The 21,932-nt window shown below is 45.5% G+C and overlaps 1 protein-coding gene across 1 annotated transcript; it reads right to left on the reverse strand.

The window, feature by feature from the left end:
- Positions 1 to 18,477: 18,477 nt before the first annotated feature.
- LOC122013601 (heat shock protein 90-5, chloroplastic-like) lies at positions 18,478 to 21,714 on the reverse strand. Its single transcript, XM_042569858.1, has 3 exons — positions 21,588 to 21,714; positions 18,952 to 19,043; positions 18,478 to 18,768 (listed from the first exon to the last, which is right to left on the reverse strand). The coding sequence occupies exons 1-3, from the start codon at positions 21,712 to 21,714 to the stop codon at positions 18,562 to 18,564; spliced, it is 426 nt and encodes a 141-aa protein (XP_042425792.1). The 3' UTR covers positions 18,478 to 18,561.
- Between the last annotated feature and the right edge of the window lie 218 nt (positions 21,715 to 21,932).

Raw genomic sequence — 21,932 nt, forward strand, 5'->3', positions numbered from 1 at the left:
TTCTCTTATTTGAGTTAGAAGATGAATTATAAATTTCCATGTTTTGCTTTGTGGAAGAAATTGGATTTAAAGTATACAAATTGCCAACTAATGCACCAGAACAGATAATCACTTTATTTCTTTTAATAACTACATCGTTACTGAAAGAAACTGAATATCCATCTAAAAACAGTTTAGAAACTGAAATTAAATTCTTTCTAAAACTGGGTACATAAAGACAATTTCTTAAAACCAAATTTTTATTTCTACTAAAAGATAAGTAGACGTCTCCCACTGCAACAGCTGCCGCCTTAGTAGCATTACCCATGTAGACGGTAATCTCTCCTTCAGATAGTCGTCGGGTTTCCTGGAACCCCTGCAAGGAATTGCAGACATGATCAGTGGCTCCCGTATCTACACACCAGGTGCTGGTAGATAACACCGCTAAACATGTTTCAACAACTAGAGCATGAGATATACCTTTGTTTTGGTTCTTACGAGGATAGTTCGCTCCCGACTGCTTGCGGATGAAGCACTTGCCCTTGACTTCTTCACTCTTTAAATCCCGTACACTGAGATTTATTCACTTTCTTTCTTGAACCGACTTGTTTCTTCTTCTTCTTTCCTCTCGGTTTAGAAGTAGAACCATTTTGACATAGTGAATTTGAGAATTGTGTCGAAATAATCCTTCTTTCTGTCAGTAGTTTCCCTAATGAATAAATCCTCTTATTCATATTATAGTTCGGGAACCGCTCAAAACTTCTAGGTAGCGTTTGGAGGATCATATCGATCCGGGTTTCCCCTTCAATTTCTCCTCCAAGGATCTGTCTCGTTCGGATAAGCCATCATGTTTAGGATATGATCCCTTACAGAGTACCCTCTTGCATGGTGGGTCATTATCTTTCTCATAGCTTCTTGTCTAGAAGCCCTATCACGATGACCAAAGAGTTCCTTGAGATTGTTCATAATATCATAAGTGTTGTATGGTAAATCTTGATGTTGCAATACATTTGACATTGAAGCGAAATGTAACACCGCGCCATCTCATCTGCCTTTATCCATCTCTTATGATATTCAATCTCCTCTTGGGTAGATTCACCAGTGGGTGCATCAGGACAAGGTTCAGTCAGTACAAATTTATAGCTTTCAGCAGTCAGAACAATATCCAGGTTTCTTTTCCAATCTATGTAATTTGGTCCAGTAAGTCTATTTTGTTGAAGTATGATGGACAGTGGGTTGAAAGACATCCTAAGAATCACAAATAACTTTTGGTCAGAACTCTAAATTTAGAATAATATTGATTCCTCAAACAATACTATTTTAAATTAACCAACACCTTAAAACACCGTGAATTTTGTATGCCACGTTAGTGTGGACGTATACAAATTCAACATTTGTAAAAGGAGGGTTTTATCCCATTAATTTTATTATCTTGTCAACCTAACTTTTTGACAAATAAAATTAATAGTTGGTATTATTTGGTCACACAAATAATAATAGTGACTCCGTTGGGGAGGATACTATTAGATGTGTCTAAGTGTATACCATTACTTGACACTAAGTCCATTAATAAGATTATGCCCCTTCCGTTGGGGAAGATCACACGCTCTTAATTAATTTCCTATAGTCATCCAAAAATGGAAGTCTGTCCTAGTGATCCACAAACAAGCTCATCCGTTATGGAGGAAGGCACTCAGAGCCAACGCGCAAGTTTGTTTGCATCACTTACAAACCAGTAATGGAGACCATGGGATTTATTTAAAATCCCTCTCCCACTTAGTTATTTATAAATGAGGAATTTTAACTATGCTAGCCTACTAAACTTGTAAACTAACATGCACACACAATATAAAAGCAATAAATAGAAAATTTAATTTTCAACTATTATGGCTTTTATCTCTAATTGTCCTCCGTGTGTTGTCATCCCAAGCTGCTGCCATATTTGGCCACCGCCTCCGGGTCTAGCTGTCGCATCCATCTTGCTCCTAGTTCCGCTGCGCCTCTGGTCCTTACAAGGTTCCACGCTTTGCAAGATTCGATCCGCGACATAAATAGAATTTTACATTTTTGATCCTATATTCCATAAAAGGAATGTACATGTATCTAGATCAAAAATAAAATCCTAATAAAACTAAATACAGCTCCTGCTGTATTTTAATACAATCATGCACACACATATAAATGCCCTTGACATGTCCAAGGGTCCAATCACACACATAATAACTAAAAGCCATAATAGTTGGATCATGCATCCACAAAGTTAGCACATCCTACTATTAACCTGCCTAAATTATGTATGACATGTGCATAATTAAATTAAATACCAAATACACAGAGGCAAAACCTCGCTCTGATACCAATTGTTGGTTGCTACTCGGAAAACCTATAGGTTCCACTGTACAAAAATTTTGTACAAAGGTCTGAACCTTTTCCTAGCTACCATGTGTTCTTTTAAATTAAATTTTGGATCGCCTGCAGAACTTAACACGTTTGATCCAAAACTTAATCTATTTGTTCTTTTAGGTTTTGACTTGGATCTCCTGCGGAACTTAACACGTTCGACCCAAGTCTCCTTAAGTTATTAATTCCATTCAATATTAATTTCCATAAAAGGTTCCCAGTACTGACGTGGCGAGGCACATGGCCTTCTTGGATATGGGAGCAACCACCACCGACTAGACAAAACCTTTAATAGAAAGCTAATATTTAATTTCCTAAAATAACTTTAGGTTAACCAAAGAGAACAATCAAATCACAAGGAAAAAAAAAACAAAAGAACACAACTTCGAAAAAACATATTCGAAATTCTAGAACGTAAGCCTCTTGTATTTGGTATTATTTCCATAAATAACTAGCATGATGCGGAAATAGAAATTACTAGTTATACCTTGTAGAAAAAAATCTCTTGATCTTCTACCGTATTCCTCTTCTAACCTCGGACGTTGTGTGGGCAACGATCAACCGAGATGAGAAACCACCAACCACCTTCTTCTCCTCCAAGCAAGGTTCGGCCACAAAAGAAAAGCTTCACCAAGGAGAAAAACCAAAATACTAACCAAGCTCCAAGAGATACTAGCTTTCTCTCCTTCTTCTTCTTCTTCTCCAAGTAGTATCCGGCCACCACAAGAGCTCCAAGAAAGGGAGAGAGGTTCGGCCACCACAAGAGGAAGAGAAGGAGAGGATGGCCGGCCACACCAAGGAACAAGAGAGGGAGAGGAATAATAGATGTTGTGTCTCTTGAAGGCACCCTCACCCCTTCTTTTATATTCCTTGGCCTAGGCAAATTAGGAAATTTAATTACAATAAAATTTCCTTAATTTTCCTTGACATGAATTAATTGAGAAAAATAAAAAAAAATTTCCCAATTAACTTGAGATGGCCGGCCACGTCATTGGAAAACAAAAGAGGACAAGTTTTAATCAACAATTAAAACTTCCTAATTTGTTTCCGGAAATTTTAAAAAATAAAATTTCTCTTTAAAATATCTTCATGGTTGATAAAAGGAAATTTCTATAATTTTAATTTTATCAACATGTGAATAATTTTTAAAGAAAAAATAAAACATCTCTCCAATCTACAAATAAGGAAAGAGATCTAATCTCTTTCTTTAATCTTTTGTAGATCTTTTACAAGAGAGATATTTTAATTTTAATTCTCTTTAAAATATATCTTCCACATAATAATAAAAATTAAAATTAAATTTCTTTTTAATTTTATTTGGCCGGCCCTACTAGCTTGGGTTCATACGTAGGCCGGCCCTAGCTTGTTCCCAAGCTAGCTTGGCCGACCCCTATTAGTGGGTATAGAAGGTGGGTATAGGTGGGTATAGAACTCTATAAATAAGAGGCTACGATAGGGACCGAGAGGAGGAATTGGTTTTGGTCTCCGATAAAATTAAGCATCCCGTGTTCCCCGAACACACAACTTAATTTTATCAATGATAATTCATTCCACTAGAGAACTATCATTGAACTACCGCACCAATCCCAAATTACATTTTGGGCTCCTTCTTATTATGAGTGTGTTAGTCTCCCTGTGTTTAAGATATCGAATGTCCACTAATTAAGTGAGTTACTGACAACTCATTTAATTAATGTCTAAGTCCAAGAGTAGTACCACTCAACCTTATCGTCATGTCGGACTAAGTCCACCTGCAGGGTTTAACATGACAATCCTTATGAGCTCCTCTTGGGGACATTATCAACCTAGTATCTCTAGGACACAGTTTCCTTCTATAATCAACAACACACACTATAAGTGATATCATTTCCCAATTTATCGGGCTTATTGATTCATCAAACTAAATCTCACCCATTGATAAATTAAAGAAATAAATATCAAATATATGTGCTTGTTATGCTTGTTATTATATTAGGATTAAGAGCACACACTTCCATAATAACCGAGGTCTTTGTTCCTTTATAAAGTCAGTATAAAAGAAACGACCTCAAATGGTCCTACTCAATACACTCTGAGTGTACTAGTGTAATTATATAGTCAAGATAAACTAATACCTAATTACACTACGACCTTCTAATGGTTTGTTCCTTTCTATTCTGGTCGTGAGCTACTGTTTATAATTTATAAGGTACTGATAACATCATCTTCTGTATGTGACACCACATACTATGTTATCTACAATATAAATTAAATGAACAACTACAAACAAATGTAGATAATTAGACCAAATGTGATTCTTTATTCATAATGAATGTTTACAAAGCTTAGGCTTTCAGTATACACTCCAACAATAATATGCTTTTCTTAAAATATGATGTCAAAGCAAAGGTTAATCCCTATAATTTGTCCAAATTGTTAATAGCATTTGTACAATATTAAGTAGTGTGATTCACTTCATCTGTCATTAGTAAATTAGGTTATTTTCTTGAGATGTTGCCAGTACACTGCTATGTTGTCACAGATATTATTGAAAGTTAATAGGAGGATTCTCTGGATCATTTTTTGTGCTATTCCTTTTTGCCATTTTGGTTTACATGAATGGCATTCCATCCGCAGTGAGTTTATGATGGAATCTATTTTCAATGTTTGGCACAAAAAATAAACTCAAAATATCACATGGATGGATATTAATATCATGGATCTTCTTCCTATCAATTACTTCTATTATTCTATAACCATGAAGTGAGAGACATTTCTGATTGAGAAATGAGGCAAGAGGTTCTGATCCGGTGATAAGGCCGGGGGGCCCTCATGAGGGCAAGGTCAACGACACGTGGAGGTCAACGGTCAAAGGGGGGTCAACCCCATGGGCTCGACGAGCGGGCGGGACAGACCTATCACTAGGCAATGACCTTCATACGAGAGAACAACCATCTGGCCGTGAGCCCAGATTTACAATGAATAAAAGAAGATCATATGGCCGAACGGATAGTCCGCTCGGCCGAGGTGCAAAGAAAGAGTAACGGCCGAGCAGTCTACCCGCTCGGCCAGATATTCTGGCCGAGCAGTCTACCCACTCGGCCAGGGCAGACGATGACCCTGAACCCTCCCGGACGGACGACCACCTACACCAGACCAAATGTGAATATCCTGGCCGAGCGGTTAGATGGTCGATCCGGGAAGAGGAAGTCAAAAAGTATGGGACAGTGTGGGACAGTGTGGACGTCATCTTAGTAACCCTTGCCGCTGACAACAGGCATGTTCGAGGACCAGGCCATACTCAGTATCGTACGACGAGGGATTCTGCTGTCCCATCAAGGAGACGCTCAGACTGTAGCAGTATGGTGTAAGACATGCTCTTCTGACAAGCCCATACTGCGATATGGTACAGGACACGTGTACACCTCGGGTGGTGTGCACCAAGCTCCCATAGATCTATATAAGGCCCCTTAGACTTCACCGGAGGTATGAAAACTCTGATTCTGGAAGCCACCTTCTTGTTTTTCGTTTGCCTGACTTGAGCGTCGGAGGGTCGTCGCCGGGAACCCCTTCTCGGCTCGACTTCTTTGCAGGTTCACCGGAAGTCGGTGGTGCAAGTGGCCGGAGATCTACGTCAGCAACGAGGAGAGCGCCACGTGCCCAACGTCCGTTGATTCAGCGATTCGGACAGGATCAATTTGGCACCGTCTAAGGGAACGCTCCTGAATCCGATCGGAAGCAATGGACGAGGTTGGACGACCGCACTCGGTGATGCTCTCCACAGAGGAGCTCGACGCTTTGATCGAGACAAGAGCCGCTAAGCTTGTGGAACAAAGACAAAAGTCGTAAGGCGAGCGGATTGAGCAGCAAGCAACATCAGCATCGGGTGGCCGAGCGGAAGCACCGCCGACCACAGTTCCTTTCCATCGAGCCCTATTCCGCACTCCTGAAGCCGCAGCAGTTAATCGTGATCGAGGATCTTCTTCAGATGAAGTACCAAGACGAGACAGCAAAAAAGGCAAAACCCCCCGAGCGGACGCCTCGCCCGAACGGATCAACCGTCAATTCTCAGAGGCTATTCTACAAGACCCTCTGCCAAAACACTATGTGCCCCCGGCGATCGGTGAATACAATGGAACTACCGACCCGGATGATCATTTGGGTAAGTTCGACAACACCGCTACCCTTCATCAGTACACAGATGGAGTGAAGTGTCGAGTTTTCCTTACCACCCTCTCGGGATCGGCTCAACGGTGGTTTCGGAGGCTTCCGGACGGATCCATCACAAGTTTTAAAGACTTCCGAACAGCCTTCCTTCACCACTTTGCAAACAGTCGGCGCTAACAGAAGACTAGCATGAGCTTATTCGCCATCAAACAAGAAGCCCGCGAATCGCTCCGAGCCTATATCCAGCGGTTCAACAAGGTGGCCATGGATATTCCAACGGCCACCTCGGAAACCATGATGAATGCCTTCACGCAAGGCATCATGGATGGGGACTTCTTCCGATCGCTCATTCGGAAGCCGCCCCGGAACTACGACCATATGCTACACCGAGCCAATGAATACATCAACGTGGAGGAAGCCCAAGCGGCACGAAGAAAGGAAACTCCCACTGAGCGGGCTCCCCCTGCCGAGCGGAAGCCGCACAATGCTCATCAGCCGCCCAGAGGACCGAGGGCCGAAGCAATCCGCTCCCCCCAGGCTAGGTCCCATGTACAAGAAGTAGCTGTCTAGCGGCTCAAACCAAAGAGGAAGGTATGGACCCCTATGTTCTGCTCTTTCCATCGGACCGACACGCACAATACAAGGGATTGCAGAAGCCTTCCTCTAATTGCCCACCCCGTGCCCCGGGGTGGCCACCGCCGATCGCCATCACCCGACAGGCGGCAGAGGCCTCGTGAAGCCGATCGGATGGTAGCCGACAGGCGACAACAACAAACTCCCGAGCAACATCACACTCCGAGGCGTGAGAATCCCCGGATGTCTCGGGAGCGGCCCCGATCGTCCGCTCGGGAAGAAGAAAATAGAAGTAACACTTCCTGAGGCGAAATCAACATTATAGCTGGCGGGCCGACCGGAGGCGACTCTGACCGAGCAAGAAAGTCTTGCGTCCGGCAGCTCCAGATCCATGCGGTTGGCTGCAACCAGGAACGGGCGAGCGGACCCGAAATCAGTTTCGGGCCCAAGGACTTAGAGGGAGTCGAAGTGCCGCATGACGATGCTCTCCTCATCAAAGCGGTAATAGCCAACTATACTATTCACCGCGTTTTTATTTACACAGGAAGCTCGGTCAATATCATATTCAAAAAGGCCTTCGATCAACTACAAATTGATCGAGCCGAGCTGCTGCCCATGACAACCCCCCTCTACGGGTTTACGGGCAATGAAGTTCTGCCGGTCGGACAGATCCGGTTGGCCATTTCGCTGGGAGAGGAGCCGCTCAGAAGGACGCGGACTGCAAACTTCGTCGTGGTGGACTCTCCGTCGGCATACAACGTAATATTGGGACGACCGGCTCTCAGTGAATTCCGAGCGGCCGTTTCCACTTTCCACCAAAAGATCAAGTTCCCAGTCGAAAACAAAGTGGGAGAAGTACGAGGAGATCAATTGGCAGCTCGACGATGCTACGTCGAAATGGTCCGAGCAGAAGCCAATTCCGCTCAGAAGACGCCACGGATCGAGGTGAACGCTATAACTGAAAAACCTCCCACTTTGGTTTATGAAGAAAAAGAGGAAATGCAGATTCACCCGACCCGATCGGAGGCCACCACATTCATTGCGGCCGATCTGGAGGCAAGCCAAAAAGAGGAAGTGATCAAATGCCTCCAGGAAAATTGTGATGTCTTCGTCTGGTCGACGCATGAGCTGTTCGGAATTTCACCGAGTATAGCGCAGCACGAGCTCCACGTCCGACCGGACGCTCGACCGGTAAAGCAGAGAAAAAGGGATTTCAGCGCTGAACAGAATGTCATCATCCGAGCGGAGGTTGAAAAGCTCCTGGAAGTCGGCCACATACGTGAGGTTCAGTTCCCGAGCTGGCTGGCGAACGTAGTATTAGTCTCCAAGCCGGGCAACAAGTGGAGAGTGTGCATAGATTTTCGGGATCTTAACAAAGCTTGCCCGAAGGATTTTTATCCTCTGCCTCGGATCGATCAACTGGTGGACTCCACAGCTGGCTGCGAGTTGATATGTATGCTCGACGCTTATCAAGGCTATCATCAAGTGCCACTCGCCCGAGAAGATCAGGAGAAAGTTAGCTTCGTTACAGCTGACGGTACTTACTGCTACAATGTGATGTCGTTCGGACTGAAGAACGTTGGAGCAACTTACCAGCGCTTGATGAACAAAGTGTTCAAGGAGCAGATCGGACTCAATTTGGAAGTATACGTGGACGATATTCTCATCAAATCCGTCCGATCGACAGATCTCTTTAAAGACATAGAGGAGACTTTCCGAACGTTGAGGAGGTATGGAGTTAAGCTCAACCCTCAGAAATGTCTGTTCGGAGCAAAGGGCGGGCGTTTCTTGGGATACATAATGACCGAGCGGGGCATCGAGGCAAATCCCAGCAAAGTGAAAGCATTACAAGATATGCCGCCCCTAAGAAATCTGAGGGAAGTGCAGCGCTTGACCGATCGGATAACTGCTCTGTCCAGATTTATCTTCAAGACTACCGACCGGAGCCTACCTTTTTTCAAAATCGTGCGCAAAACCACTAAGTTTTACTGGGACGAAGAATGCGATCGGGCGTTCGAAGATCTGAAAACATACTTGAACTCTCTGCCTATGCTAGCCAAGCCAGCTATGGGTGAGCCACTTTGTATCTATTTATCTTCAACTGAGCAAGCAGTCGGCTCGGTACTAGTAAGGGCGAGCGGAGAAGAACCTGTATATTTTCTAAGCCATATTTTAAAAGATGCTGAATCTCGCTACACTGGACTCGAAAAGCTGGCTTTTGCTTTGGTCCTCGCCACTCGGCACCTCCGTCCCTATTTCTTGGCTCATACTATCATCGTTCGGACGAATAGTCCATTGGGAAGAGTGCTGTCGAATCCAGAAGCATCCGGACGGCTCATCAAATGGACCACGGAGTTGAGCGAATTCGACATTCAATATCAACCCCGCTCGGCGATAAAGGCGCAGTCCTTGGCAGATTTTATCACCGAAGTGCAAAGGCCAGAGCCCGAAGCTATGTGGAAATTATTTGTGGACGGATCATCCACCCGGCTCGGTAGCGGGATTGGCGTGCTATTGCTCTCTCCCCAAGAAGAAAAGGTGCACTTATCCGTCCGGCTGGATTATAGAGCTACCAATAACGAAGCAGAGTATGAGGCCCTTATAGCCGGCTTACAAGCCGCCCGGCATGTGGGGGTCGGACGAGTGACGTTGCATTCAGATTCTCAGTTGGCCGCTCAGCAGCTCTCAGGAACTTTTGAGATCAACAACGCTCCACTCAAACTCTACGTTGAGGCCTTTGAAAAGCTCAAGTCCAATTTCAGAGAAGTCATTATCCAAAAGATACCCCGAGCGGAAAACCAGGCTGCGGATGAGTTAGCCAAACTCGCAAGTTCAATAACGCCGGTCGTCATCCAGCAGCCAATTGAGCAAGTATCTTTGGTGGCGCACGTCAATCGGATGGAGGGCCTCGAGTTTCCGAGCGACTGGAGAACAGCCATCATGGAGTTTCTTCGATCGGGGGCAACACCATCCGATCGAGAAGCAGCCCAGCAATTAAGGAGGAGAGCCGGTCGGCTCACGCTCATCGGAAACCAACTCTACAAGAAGGCTTTCTCCCGTCCGCTCTTAAAATGTGTGAGCTCGGAAGACGCGACGTACATCCTCCAAGAAGTGCATCAAGGATCGTGCGGGGGGCATCCGGGCGGACGATAGTTGGCTAAGAAGATCTTGCTGGCCGGATACTTCTGGCCAACCTTGCAAGCAGACGCCGCTCGGACCTTCGCGACGTGCCTTTCTTGCCAGAAGTATCACAACTTCTCCCACCGACCGGCGAAGGAAATGAAAGCAGCTACCGTGTTCTGTCCGTTCGACTAATGGGGAATGGATATTGTGGGGTTGTTCCCTATGGCGACCGGTCAGCGGAAATTTCTACTAGTGGCGGTCGATTATTTTTCTAAATGAGTGGAGGTTGAGCCGCTAGCCAAGATCACCGAGCAGATGGTCAAGAAGTTTATTTGGCAGCATATCATCTGCCGGTTTAGCATCCCCCGTCGACTTATTTCCGACAACGGGCGGCAGTTCGCGGGAAAGTTGCTCGAAGATTGGTGCAAAAGCTATGGCATCGAGCAACACTTCACGTCCGTGGCATATCCCCAAAGCAATGGTCAAGCCGAAGTAGCCAACCGGGAAATTCTTCGCATTCTGCGCGCTCGGCTCGACCATTTGGGAGGAAGCTGGGTGGATGAAGTGCCGGGCGTCCTATGGGCCATCCGAACAATCCCAAAGGAAGGAACGGGCATCACACCTTTCCATCTGGTGTATGGCGGCGAAGCGGTTATTCCTGTTGAAGTCAGCGTCGAGTTCGTCCGGATCCAGAACTATGATGATGACAACGCCGAGCAAAGGAACATGGAGCTGGATTTGGTCGACGAAGAGCGAGCCAAGGCGTCCGTCCGGCTGATGGCGTACCGGCAAAGAATGAAATAGAACTACAATCGGCGCGTGATCCCTAGGGCATTCCAAGTTGGAGACCTTGTCTGGTAGAAAGTAAAGCCGGTCGGCGACATCGGCAAGCTGGAGGCTCCTTGGGCGGGCCCCTTCAAAGTCATCGAAAAGCTCCGCTCGGGTGCTTATTATTTGGAGGATGAAGATGGTCGGAGGCTAGAGCGACCATGGAGGGCGAATCATCTCCAGCCGTACCGAGCTGGGTGAAAGGTGCACTGATGTAATTTTATATATCTTTTGGTCGCATATGTCCTTGTAATGCAGGAAGCAGAAATAATTAAAGGGTGGCAAATAGCTTCGCCGAACGGCAGTATCAAAATTAGCCTTAAAAGGTCGTCGAGCTCTGACGTTAAAAATCGAGAGACGAGCCGGCGTCTATAAACCCTCCGAGCGGAAGACCGTTGAGCTCCGACGTTAAAAATCGAGAGACGAGCCGGCGTCTATAAACCCTCCGAGCGGAAGACCGTCGAGCTCCGACGTTAAAAATCGAGAGACGAGCCGGCGTCTATAAACCCTCCGAGCGGAAGACCGTCGAGCTCCGACGTTAAAAATCGAGAGACGAGCCGGCGTCTATAAACCCTCCGAGCGGAAGACCGTCGAGCTCCGACGTTAAAAATCGAGAGACGAACCGGCGTCTATAAACCCGCCGGCCGGAAGACCGTCGAGCTCCGACGTTAAAAATCGAGCGATGAACAGGCGTTTATAAAGCCTCCGTACAGATAGTTGTTCGCATGATACGACCCGTTTGTAAGCATCGACCCATAACCGGTCCTACTACTAAGACAAGAATAAGGCCATCATATGGCCGAGCGGCTCCCTTATAAAGAATACTTAGCGTGAAAAAAATTATTATGACTGAAACAAAGGCTAAGGATGAATATTGGTCTAGCAAGCAAATAACAAGCAAAAGGAGATTTCATTTACGCCGAACGGGGGATAGACAAAAGTAGTAATAACAAGGGTGTTAGCGCCGAACGACGGGCGTACAAAAAACAGAATACTCCTCACTCATCGAAGTTAAAAAGGGCGTCCGGGATAGAGCCCATCATGACTGCCAGATCTTCAGGGGGGACGGACAGCTCGGATGGTAGGTGGCCCTTAGTCTTCAAATAATCAACCGCCACCTTGATAGCCTCTTCAAAAGTTAGGGACATCTTGTCGCTGAACTTTTCGCCAAACTCGTCCGAGCGGACGAAAGCTTTTCGCACTTCAGCCGACCGGCTGGGCTCCCCGTCTTGATATTCTTTGAACGTAGCTTGAGAAGCGTCAAGGGCAGCCTGGAGATCTTTCAAATCCCCTTCAAATTTAGCTTGATCAGCCGAGCGACCCTCCCGTTCAGTTTTCAGTAAGGCGTCCAAGTCCTTCGCGCGCTGTTCCAGCCCCCGATTTTCCACCTTCATCACGTCCATATCGTCGATGGCCTTGAGCTTCTGACTGGTCGCGAGCTTTATTTCCTTGTCGCGCTGCTTGACCAGAGCCTTGAGCCGAGTCACTTCACTTGCCAAGTCAGAAGATCTATTCCGTTCGGCTTCCAAGAGCTTCTTGGCTTTCTTCAAAGCAGTCGTGGATTGTCCTCTGCTTTCCCCCGATGTTTTGACCTTTTTCAGCTCGTCCTCCAGCTCGGCCAGGCGGTTGCTGATAGCGATCTGCTCCACCCAGTTCTGTGAATGGATGTGATCAAGTTAGAGGCTGAACCAAATTAACCAACAAGACAAAGGATATACCCCAGTCGCCTGCTGCAAATTGTTGTCTCCTAGTTGGCTGGGGGTCATAAGCGCGATGCGGAGCCGAGCATCCTCCCAAGCTTTGGCAAGAGGACCTGTGAGAGTGATTTGTTGTTCGGGAACCGTTGGTCGATCAGCAGCCAATAAGTATTCCTCTGACGGAAATTGCAGAACAGTTTTTATCACCCGCGGGCCGCTCGGATCATCTTGGGGCGCAGCTGCTGTGCCAGACGGCTCGCCAATTGTGGAAGGATGGTTGCCCAATCGTCTAAGGCGACGCAGGGTCCGAGGAGGACTAGTAGGCGGCACTTCGGAGGCAGCCAGGGGAGAGCCGAGCGGCGTAGGGGTGCTCTCTGTGGAAACTGCCCCGGAGACCACGGGAGCATCATCACCCCGCTCGGAACGCTGCTCATCGGATGGAGTCGGCTGAGAGGCTTGCTCTGGCCATCTGCGTTTTCGAGTCGCTAGAGGAACCTCATCCGCCAAGCGGCCCTCTACCTCGGCTTGAGCAGAGGATACGATATCGCCCCCAGCCTAATTGAGAGAGGCAGAAGCGGTTAGGGCTTCAGGGGCAATCTGAGTCCCCTCATCCCCTCCAGGTGCCGAGCTCGCCAAGATCAACCCCCGTTCGGTGATCTCCTTATTCTTCGCCGCCTCAATCTCAGCAGCTCTCAACTTAAGCCGTTCGGTAGCCTTAGCGCGCCACATGACTTCAGCTGCAGAAACGAAGAATAAATCAGTTAGAACTAAGGGAAAAGGGCGAGAAGAATGCTTACTCATGCTGTAGGGCAGGTCGGCTTGGACAGGGGACAAGCTGAATATATATAGCACTCCGAGAAGGAGCAGCTTATCGATGCTGTATCGCTGACCGACCAGCCGGTTGGCTGCATGAAGATAGGCCGGATCGCTCTTAAACTTGCCGAGCTCCGGTTGGGTTGGCACCGCCGTCTGCCATTTGGTTCGGAAAGATGACAGCTCGGGAAAACGCAAGTAGAAGAAATGTTCTTTCCAGTGCTTGTTGGAGCTCGGCATATTATCAAAAAGAACAAAACCTATCCTTGATTGGAAAATGAAAGTGCCCCACTCGGATTGTTTCGGATAGTAGAAGTAGTGGAAAACTTTGGGGTCTAGTGGGATGTCGTTCAGTTTAAAAAGAATTACCACCCCGCTCAGCAGCCTAATGGAGTTCGGAACTAGTTGGCCGAGTGGGATGCGAAAATAGTTGCACACTTGTACGAGGAACCGGTGCGGAGGAAATCGCAGCCCGGCCAAAAATTGATCTCGGAAAAAGAGAACGGTGCCAGGTGGCGAACCATGAGGTCGGTCGGTGGGGGTGGCTACTACTATATTGTGGTCAGCTGGGAGGTCATATGTCCAAGCGAGACGCAGGGCGTCTTCCTCGTCAAACCGACTCTCCATGGTCATGTACCAAAGACCAAGAGCGCCGGTGGTCGGCTGAGAAGTGCTAGCCATGGTTGAAAATGAAGAAAAATTGCAAAGCGGAAAGGAAACAATAGAGCAAGCGAGGAAAGATGGCGACAAGAAGGAAAGGACAGCTAATGAAAAGTACAAAGGAACGACGGAATGAAGGGTGACGGAGGCTTACGAGCGAGAGGATGATCGAAGAAAGAGGCTGAGAAGTCGCTGGAGAGCTGAAAGATGAAGTCGCCGGAGCAGAAAGAGCAGCAAGGCCTCAGAGCACTAGGGAGCAGAAATGCGGCGGAGAAAAGAGATCGAAAGCTTTATAGTGTTGGCCCCGAATGACCTCAGCCGTCAGATCCAGGTCGCAAAAAACGAAGCTGTCATCGAGCCATTCATTTCAAATGGCGGCTATCCCATCGGAGGTAACGCCGCCGCCGTACGCTGACGACAGCGGGAGCGCCACGTGTCAGCAGGACACAGAGCGCATTTAATGAACTCCCCTTACCGCGCGCAGCGCGCGTGCTCGGCGTTAATGGAGAAGATTCTGCACGAATTCCGAGGGGATACCGAGGGCATCAGCATGATAGCGCCGAACGGACATGAAGAAGAAGGTAAGCCGAGCGGATGAACCTTCCTGGGCCCAGCATAGTGGTCGTCACGCAGTTAGACCGGCAGTCCAGTCAGTCGGACTCTGACGCCTCTTTCGACTGGACTTAAAGGGGAGGCAAGTGATCCGGTAATAAGGCCGAGGGGCCCTCATGAGGGCAAGGTCAACGACACGTGGAGGTCAACGGTCAAAGGGGGGTCAACCCCATGGGCTCCACGAGCGGGCGAGACAGACCTATCACTAGGCAATGACCTTCATACGAGAGAACAACCATCTGGCCGTGAGCCCAGATTTACAATGAATAAAAGAAGATCATATGGCCGAACGGATAGTCCGCTCGGTCGACGTGCAAAGAAAGAGTAACGGTCGAGCAGTCTACCCGCTCGGCCAGGGCAGGCGATGACCCTGAACCCTCCCGGACGGACGACCACCTACACCAGACCAAATGTGAATATCCTGGCCGAGCGGTTGGATGGTCGATCCGGGAAGAGGAAGTCAAAAAGTATGGGACAGTGTGGGACAGTGTGGATGTCATCTTAGTAACCCCTGTCGCTGACAACAGGCATGTTCGAGGACCAGGCCATACTCAGTATCGTACGACGAGGGATTCTGCTGTCCCATCAAGGAGACGCTCAGACTGTAGCAGTATGGTGTCAGACATGCTCTTCTGACAAGTCCATGCTGCGATATGGTACAGGATACGTGTACACCTCGGGTGGTGTGCACTAAGCTCCCATAGATTTATATAAGGCCCCTTAGACTTCACCGGAGGTATGAAAACTCTGATCCTGGAAGCCACCTTCTTGTTTTTCGTTTGCCTGACTTGAGCGTCGGAGGGTCGTCGCCGGGAACCTCTTCCCGGCTCGACTTCTTTGCAGGTTCACCAGAAGTCGGTGGTGCAAGTGGCCGGAGATCTACGTCAGCAACGAGGAGAACGTCACGTGCCCAGCGTCCGTTGATTCAGCGATTCGGATAGGATCTGGTTCCATCCATCACTAAGACGAAATTTCACTAGAATGCAAACAAAGGTTGTTTTCCATGTTGGCACACAGACTTTTCCAGCCATCTTCTTTTGCATGTTGGCACACAGAATTTTCAGCTACAAAGAATGGTTGTTTCTCTTTTAGCTTGGGCATTCCTCTCAATTGGATATCTTCTAACTAGTAACAAAATTCTCCGGATAACAAATTAACTGGATCAATTGAAACTGATGAAGAAATGATAAAGTCTTTGGCCACGCTTGGACATTGCAAAGATAAAACTACAACTAAAACAGTCAAAACTATCAAGTTGGTGGTTCCCACCTTTTTTTAGTTAATTTCTCTATAATTATTTGATGATCCATCATGCTAAGCTGATTTGGTTTTCACTGATTTGCTTGCAGGTCATCGAGGGCCCAACGGTGAGTGTAGAAGAGCTCAACAACATGGAAAATGGCAAGCATGATTCCCTTGTACATTCTGATGGTGAAAAAAGATTTGAAGACTGATTTGGAGACTAAGCAGAAGCTCTGAGAGACTTTACTTTCTGCTTACATTCTCTCTTAGTTTGTTTCTGATGGGCCCACCTTTTTTTGCTGGTTATGGATACGAAGTTTGTTTGAGAAATATGATTTGAACTTTTGTTTTGATTGAGCAGATTTGTTGTGATAATTGATGCTTATTCTCTAAAGTTTATAAGGCCATGTAATGTGATCCTGTCCGAATCGCTGAATCAACGGACGCTGGGCACGTGGCGCTCTCCTCGTTGCTGACGTAGATCTTCGGCCACTTGCACCACCGACTTCCGGTGAACCTGCAAAGAAGTCGAGTCGGGAAGGGGTTCCCGGCGACGACCCTCCGACGCTCAAGTCAGGCAAACGAAAAACAAGAAGGTGGCTTCCAGGATCAGAGTTTTTATACCTCCGGTGAAGTCTAAGGGAGCTTGGTGCACACCACCCGAGGTGTACACATGTCTTGTACCATATCACAACATGGGCTTGTCAGAAGAGCATATCTGACACCATACTGCTACAGTCTGAGCGTCTCCTTGATGGGACAGCAGAATCCCTCGTCGTACGATACTGAGTATGGCCTGATCCTCGAACATGCCTGTTGTCAGCGACAGGGGTTACTAAGATGACGTCCACACTGTCCCACACTGTCCCATACTTTTTGACTTCCTCTTCCCGGATCGACCATCCAACCGCTCGGCCAGGATATTCACATTTGGTCTGGCGTAGGTGGTCGTCCGTCCGGGAGGGTTCAGGGTCATCGCCTGCCCTGGCCGAGCGGGTAGATTGCTCGGCCGTTACTCTTTCTTTGCACCTCGGCCGAGCGGACTATCCGTTCGGCCATATGATCTTCTTTTATTCATTGTAAATCTGGGCTCATGGCCAGATCGTTGTTCTCTCGTATGAAGGTCATTGCCTAGTGATAGGTCTGTCCCGCCCGCTCGTCGAGCCCATGGGGTTGACCCCCCTTTGACCGTTGACCACCACATGTCGTTGACCTTGCCCTCATGAGGGCCCCCCGGCCTTATCACCGGATCATAATGTGAGTTCAATACTTTGTATTCTTCCTATTTCCATATAGTGCTCAAAGCATTGCAAGGATTGAAGAACTACTCCTAGAGGACCAAAATGTGAAGCGTCGACGAGAGAAATTGCAAAAGCAGCAAGCTCTGCTTTCAAAGATTACATGCCAGCTAAGCGCTCATGATAACCGACCATCAGCAGCTAGCTGGTCTAATGGTGACACTGAAATAGGTATACTGTTTGTTGGTGATCATACTCTAGTTCTGTCAATTTAATGTGTGAAATTTCCCTCACTTATACTTTCAGCCTTACCTTAAAGAGGGGCTTTGATAATTCTCTTTTGCACGACATTGATTGCTTAGACCTGTGAAGATCTTATATTTTGAAGACATTGATTACATTAAATCAGGATTTATTTATTTATTGCAAACAGGACGGCCTGATTAATATTCTGCTATTGCTATTATCATCCTTCTTGAAATTTTCTTTTGGTAACCTGTGAAGATTATCCATGATGAACAACTTACCAAAACCTTTCTCTTGCTGTGCAGAAAGCAACCCAAGGAGAAATGCTGCTTCAGGCGATGATTGGAGATCTGCCTTTGACGCCGACCAGTCAGTGACTCTTTCAAGGGGTCACCCAGATCAAAAAGTGCCGATAGCCGTGGTAGTTCTCGATACAGTGACCCGGCCCAGAATGGTGAGACCAGTCTGAATTCTGATAGTCGACGGACACCAAACAGATTACCTCCACAACCACCACACTAAGATTCTCTACTAGGCCGCTAAGTTGTGACACGAAAACACAATCTTCTCTTGTCTTTCTTGCATTTGCATTATTTGGTTCAAGTAAGAGTAGCAAAACTGATGGATCTTTCTACCCAATCTTAAATAAATAAATCATGAAAACTTCATGACCTTTGATATGAGGGGTCAAATGATCTGCAATGCATTTCGTATACAAATCGATCTCATGACCTATTAAAACGATACACATACAAATACCAACAGTCAACCCTGGGGCCTTTCAGCCAACATAATGATTATACCTTCGATTAATAATTCACTGATGCAATGCCAATTTATAAATAATTGAACGCTTACGTGACATCCAATATATGAGGAATTCTTCGTTCTCGCTGATCGTTATGGCAAAATTAATACCCTCAACCTACACTACTCCCTTTCTCATCACCTTGGCCCCTTCTCATCACCTTGGCCTAATCCACAAATAATCTCAAGGAACTGATTTAATCCTTCCAAGGATCATCCTCTGTCCTCACTTCCGATGGTTCGACCACCTCTGCCTCTGTTGTCTCAAAGCTGCCCTTAGAGCTTGTTGCCTCGGCATCAGCTTCTTCTGCTGCTCCCAGTGAGTCTGTTCTTCCCCACCTTCCACCAAGTGCAATGACCATCATCTCATAGATTTTGTTTCCCACTTCAGCAGGATTGTTAGGCTGAGGAATAAACAAAACTTGGTTATTGACGAAATTGGAGATTTTCTTTCTTAAACAAAAATTATTATATTTGATTAACCCAAAAGTCTGGATAGAGAATATCGGTATATCCACAGGAAAAAAAATACAGGTGATATGACTTGATGGACAGATGTGAATGAAAGAGATCAAACTATGACTCACAGTATAACCACTGGATATTAGTGTTGTGTCATATAGTAAATCCACGACCCTCTTTGCTTCTGCACTGCTTGGATCATTCTTGCAGCCATGTTCTAGAACAAGCAATTTCTATCTGCATATAGAAATAACTATTTTTGCTTCTTGCAGACATGTTTTAGAGGGAGATATAACTATTTTTGCTTAGATTTAACATAACACGTAATACTGCCATATAATTTCACATTCTTGCTTGGCTAAACAAGTATCAGAGATGATAACTAAGTCCCGAAAGACGAACAACACAAAATAAATCATTACAAAATGTTCAAACCATTATATAACATATTCCGCATCATCCATCTTAACTAAAAACTAATTATCCTATCACATTACAACACCAACATTAGTCAACACTAATTAACCACCTAAACTAATAAACCAATTAGCCTTCAGCTGGTTCTTACAAACATTTAATCTGTCATATTACAACAATAACATTACTCAACACTAATTAACAAGACCGAACTAACAAAGTAATAAGGTATACAACCAAAAGAGTCAAATTCACTATAACTAATATCCAGACCGTTGATGGTACATTCCAATTTCCTAGAATATGTCCATGAGAAGCAATGTGTTCACTTCCTAACCTTGACTCTATTCTTTCTAACCTTCCACGACATCTTTCACTGCTATCTTCATCAGACAAAGTATCGGCTACTACCTATTTTTGCCAACCATGTTGGCCACATCCATAATACCTCCTTCCGGGATTTTTGATCGATCTAGAAACACATACCAATGTTCTTCGTCCGCAGACTCTGCATAGTACATGTTAAAACTTCATATTGTCGATGGAGCTGTAACTTGATGATGACATGAAATACCACCCTATTAAGCAAACGAGAATTACTTAGATTCAAATGTTTTTTAATGGTCATAGATTGTATGCTAAATAATTCAAAAACAGAAAATAAGCGATTTTTTCATTACTGTATAAATCAGAGAAATAACATCTCTTGAAATATTTTTGCATCTCTTGAAATACAAGAATGAGGGTTCACTTCATGGAAAGAAAAAAACTGATAGAGAAAGAACATAGAAAAAATATATCAAAAAGACATAGACTTAGAAAAGAAGTCCACTAATAGTCATGAGTAGATCATAGTTTAATTAAGGGAAGCAAAAGGGAATGGAGTTGCTAAGAGATGCCTATCAGTGCAGTACTGTCCTCTATCAAAATGACTTTTGTTTCGGTTGACTCTTCTCCAAATAAATTCTATTGATCTGATTCATAATTCCCCTTTATCGTGTTAGGCACATCCGATACAGCAGCCCCCTGATGTAATTAATTGAACATGAATCACTAAATCTCATCCGTGAGCAAATGAGCAGATTGAAGTAACTAATCTCACAATACTTAAAAAAAGTCTAAAAAATTTGCTAAGTGACTGGTGATCCTATCAGATAATCATGGACCGGATCGATTCTAAAATCAAACCACTGACCATGATATAATCAAGCCACTGACCGCGACCATATCTCACGTAAAGATGTGGAAACTGGAAACAAACAGGTGGATAGCACAGGCACAAGTCAATCAGAGTTACCTGCTTTGGAAGGTGCAACGTATTGTGCCACAGTCTAGTCTTGTTTGCAAGGAGAGTCGAACCCAGTAGTTACCCTGGGGTGAGCCGAGCAACTAAACAGAAGAACATTGAGGAAAATGAAGATCAAAATCGAAGAAAGTTGATTTGGACAAAAAGAAATCACAAAAATTGTAAAATCAGCTAAGTAATACCTCATACCTGGATTCAGGATAGATTTAGGGCAGGGCGGGGGCGGGGGGAAGAATCCAGGTTGCCTTGGGGCCGAGCGTTCGAGATGGGGAGAGCGGAGATCGAAGCGCGAAGAGCGACAAGAGGGCGTTGGATGGGGGCGGAGAGCGGAGAGATTCGAAGGGGGCGGAGAGCGGAGAGATTTAGGGTTTAGGGAGGCGGAGAGAAATGGGAGTTCGAGATGGAGCAGAGGCGGAGAGAAATATGGCGGAGAGAAAATTTGATATGCTGATGTGGAAATGTCCACGCAAGAAGCCACTTGGGTCGAGATGGGAATTCGAGATGGGGGTTCAAGACATGTATCATTTCTCTAGTTAAATATGCTATAGCTTGTGGCAACTATTGATAATAGATATTATAATCATTTTAATAGCCTTAGGAGGTAGCATAGAATATGGACGTATGATATCATTAACGTAATAGTCAGGAATCGATTTTAAAAAACTGAGGACTCGGAGTTTACCTCATCATATCCATAGGATCGACATTAAGGTAGTCGTTAATGTAGCGGATTTATATTATTATAATCATTTTAATTAATTTTAGTAATTTTAATTAAATTTATAAAGAGTTTTTTTATAATAATTAGTATTTTATATTCAGTAATTTTGATTAAATTAAATTAAATTAAATTAAATTAATTTATTTAAATATATTATACTAAAGTGTTATTTTAATATTTAAAAAAAGAAAAGAAATACCATTCCAATAATAATAATATAAGCGCCGATTCTTTCCTAAATAATTCAATCAAAAAGGCTTTGATTACGTTCCGATTTAGATTTTTAAACTGGAATCTATTAATTTAATTTCAATTACTCCACTCAAGTCGTCCAATATCCGCCTCTAAATTTGATAGATACTCCACCGGCCCCACCCACTCCACCTCCGCCAATGGAATCACCGCCGCCTCAAGCTCCCATCCCTCGCCGGCGGAGACGAGCATGACGACCGCAGATGGTTCCCGCTGGGAAAGTACTAACTGGACAAGAAAGTCGCCGGTGCCGTCGTCGTCGCAGCCCCGCTAGTCCTCCCTCCTCTGTTTATCCTGTCCGCGGTAGCCGTCGCACTCTCGCTTTTCCCTCCTCCCTCTACCTCGCCAGCTTCGCTCGCGCCGAGAAGGTCATGAGCTCCCTCCTTGGCCTCCTTCAGGAAGGCAGCGGA

This window comes from Zingiber officinale, chromosome 8B, assembly GCF_018446385.1.
Source record: "Zingiber officinale cultivar Zhangliang chromosome 8B, Zo_v1.1, whole genome shotgun sequence".
Classification (NCBI taxonomy): domain Eukaryota; kingdom Viridiplantae; phylum Streptophyta; class Magnoliopsida; order Zingiberales; family Zingiberaceae; genus Zingiber; species Zingiber officinale.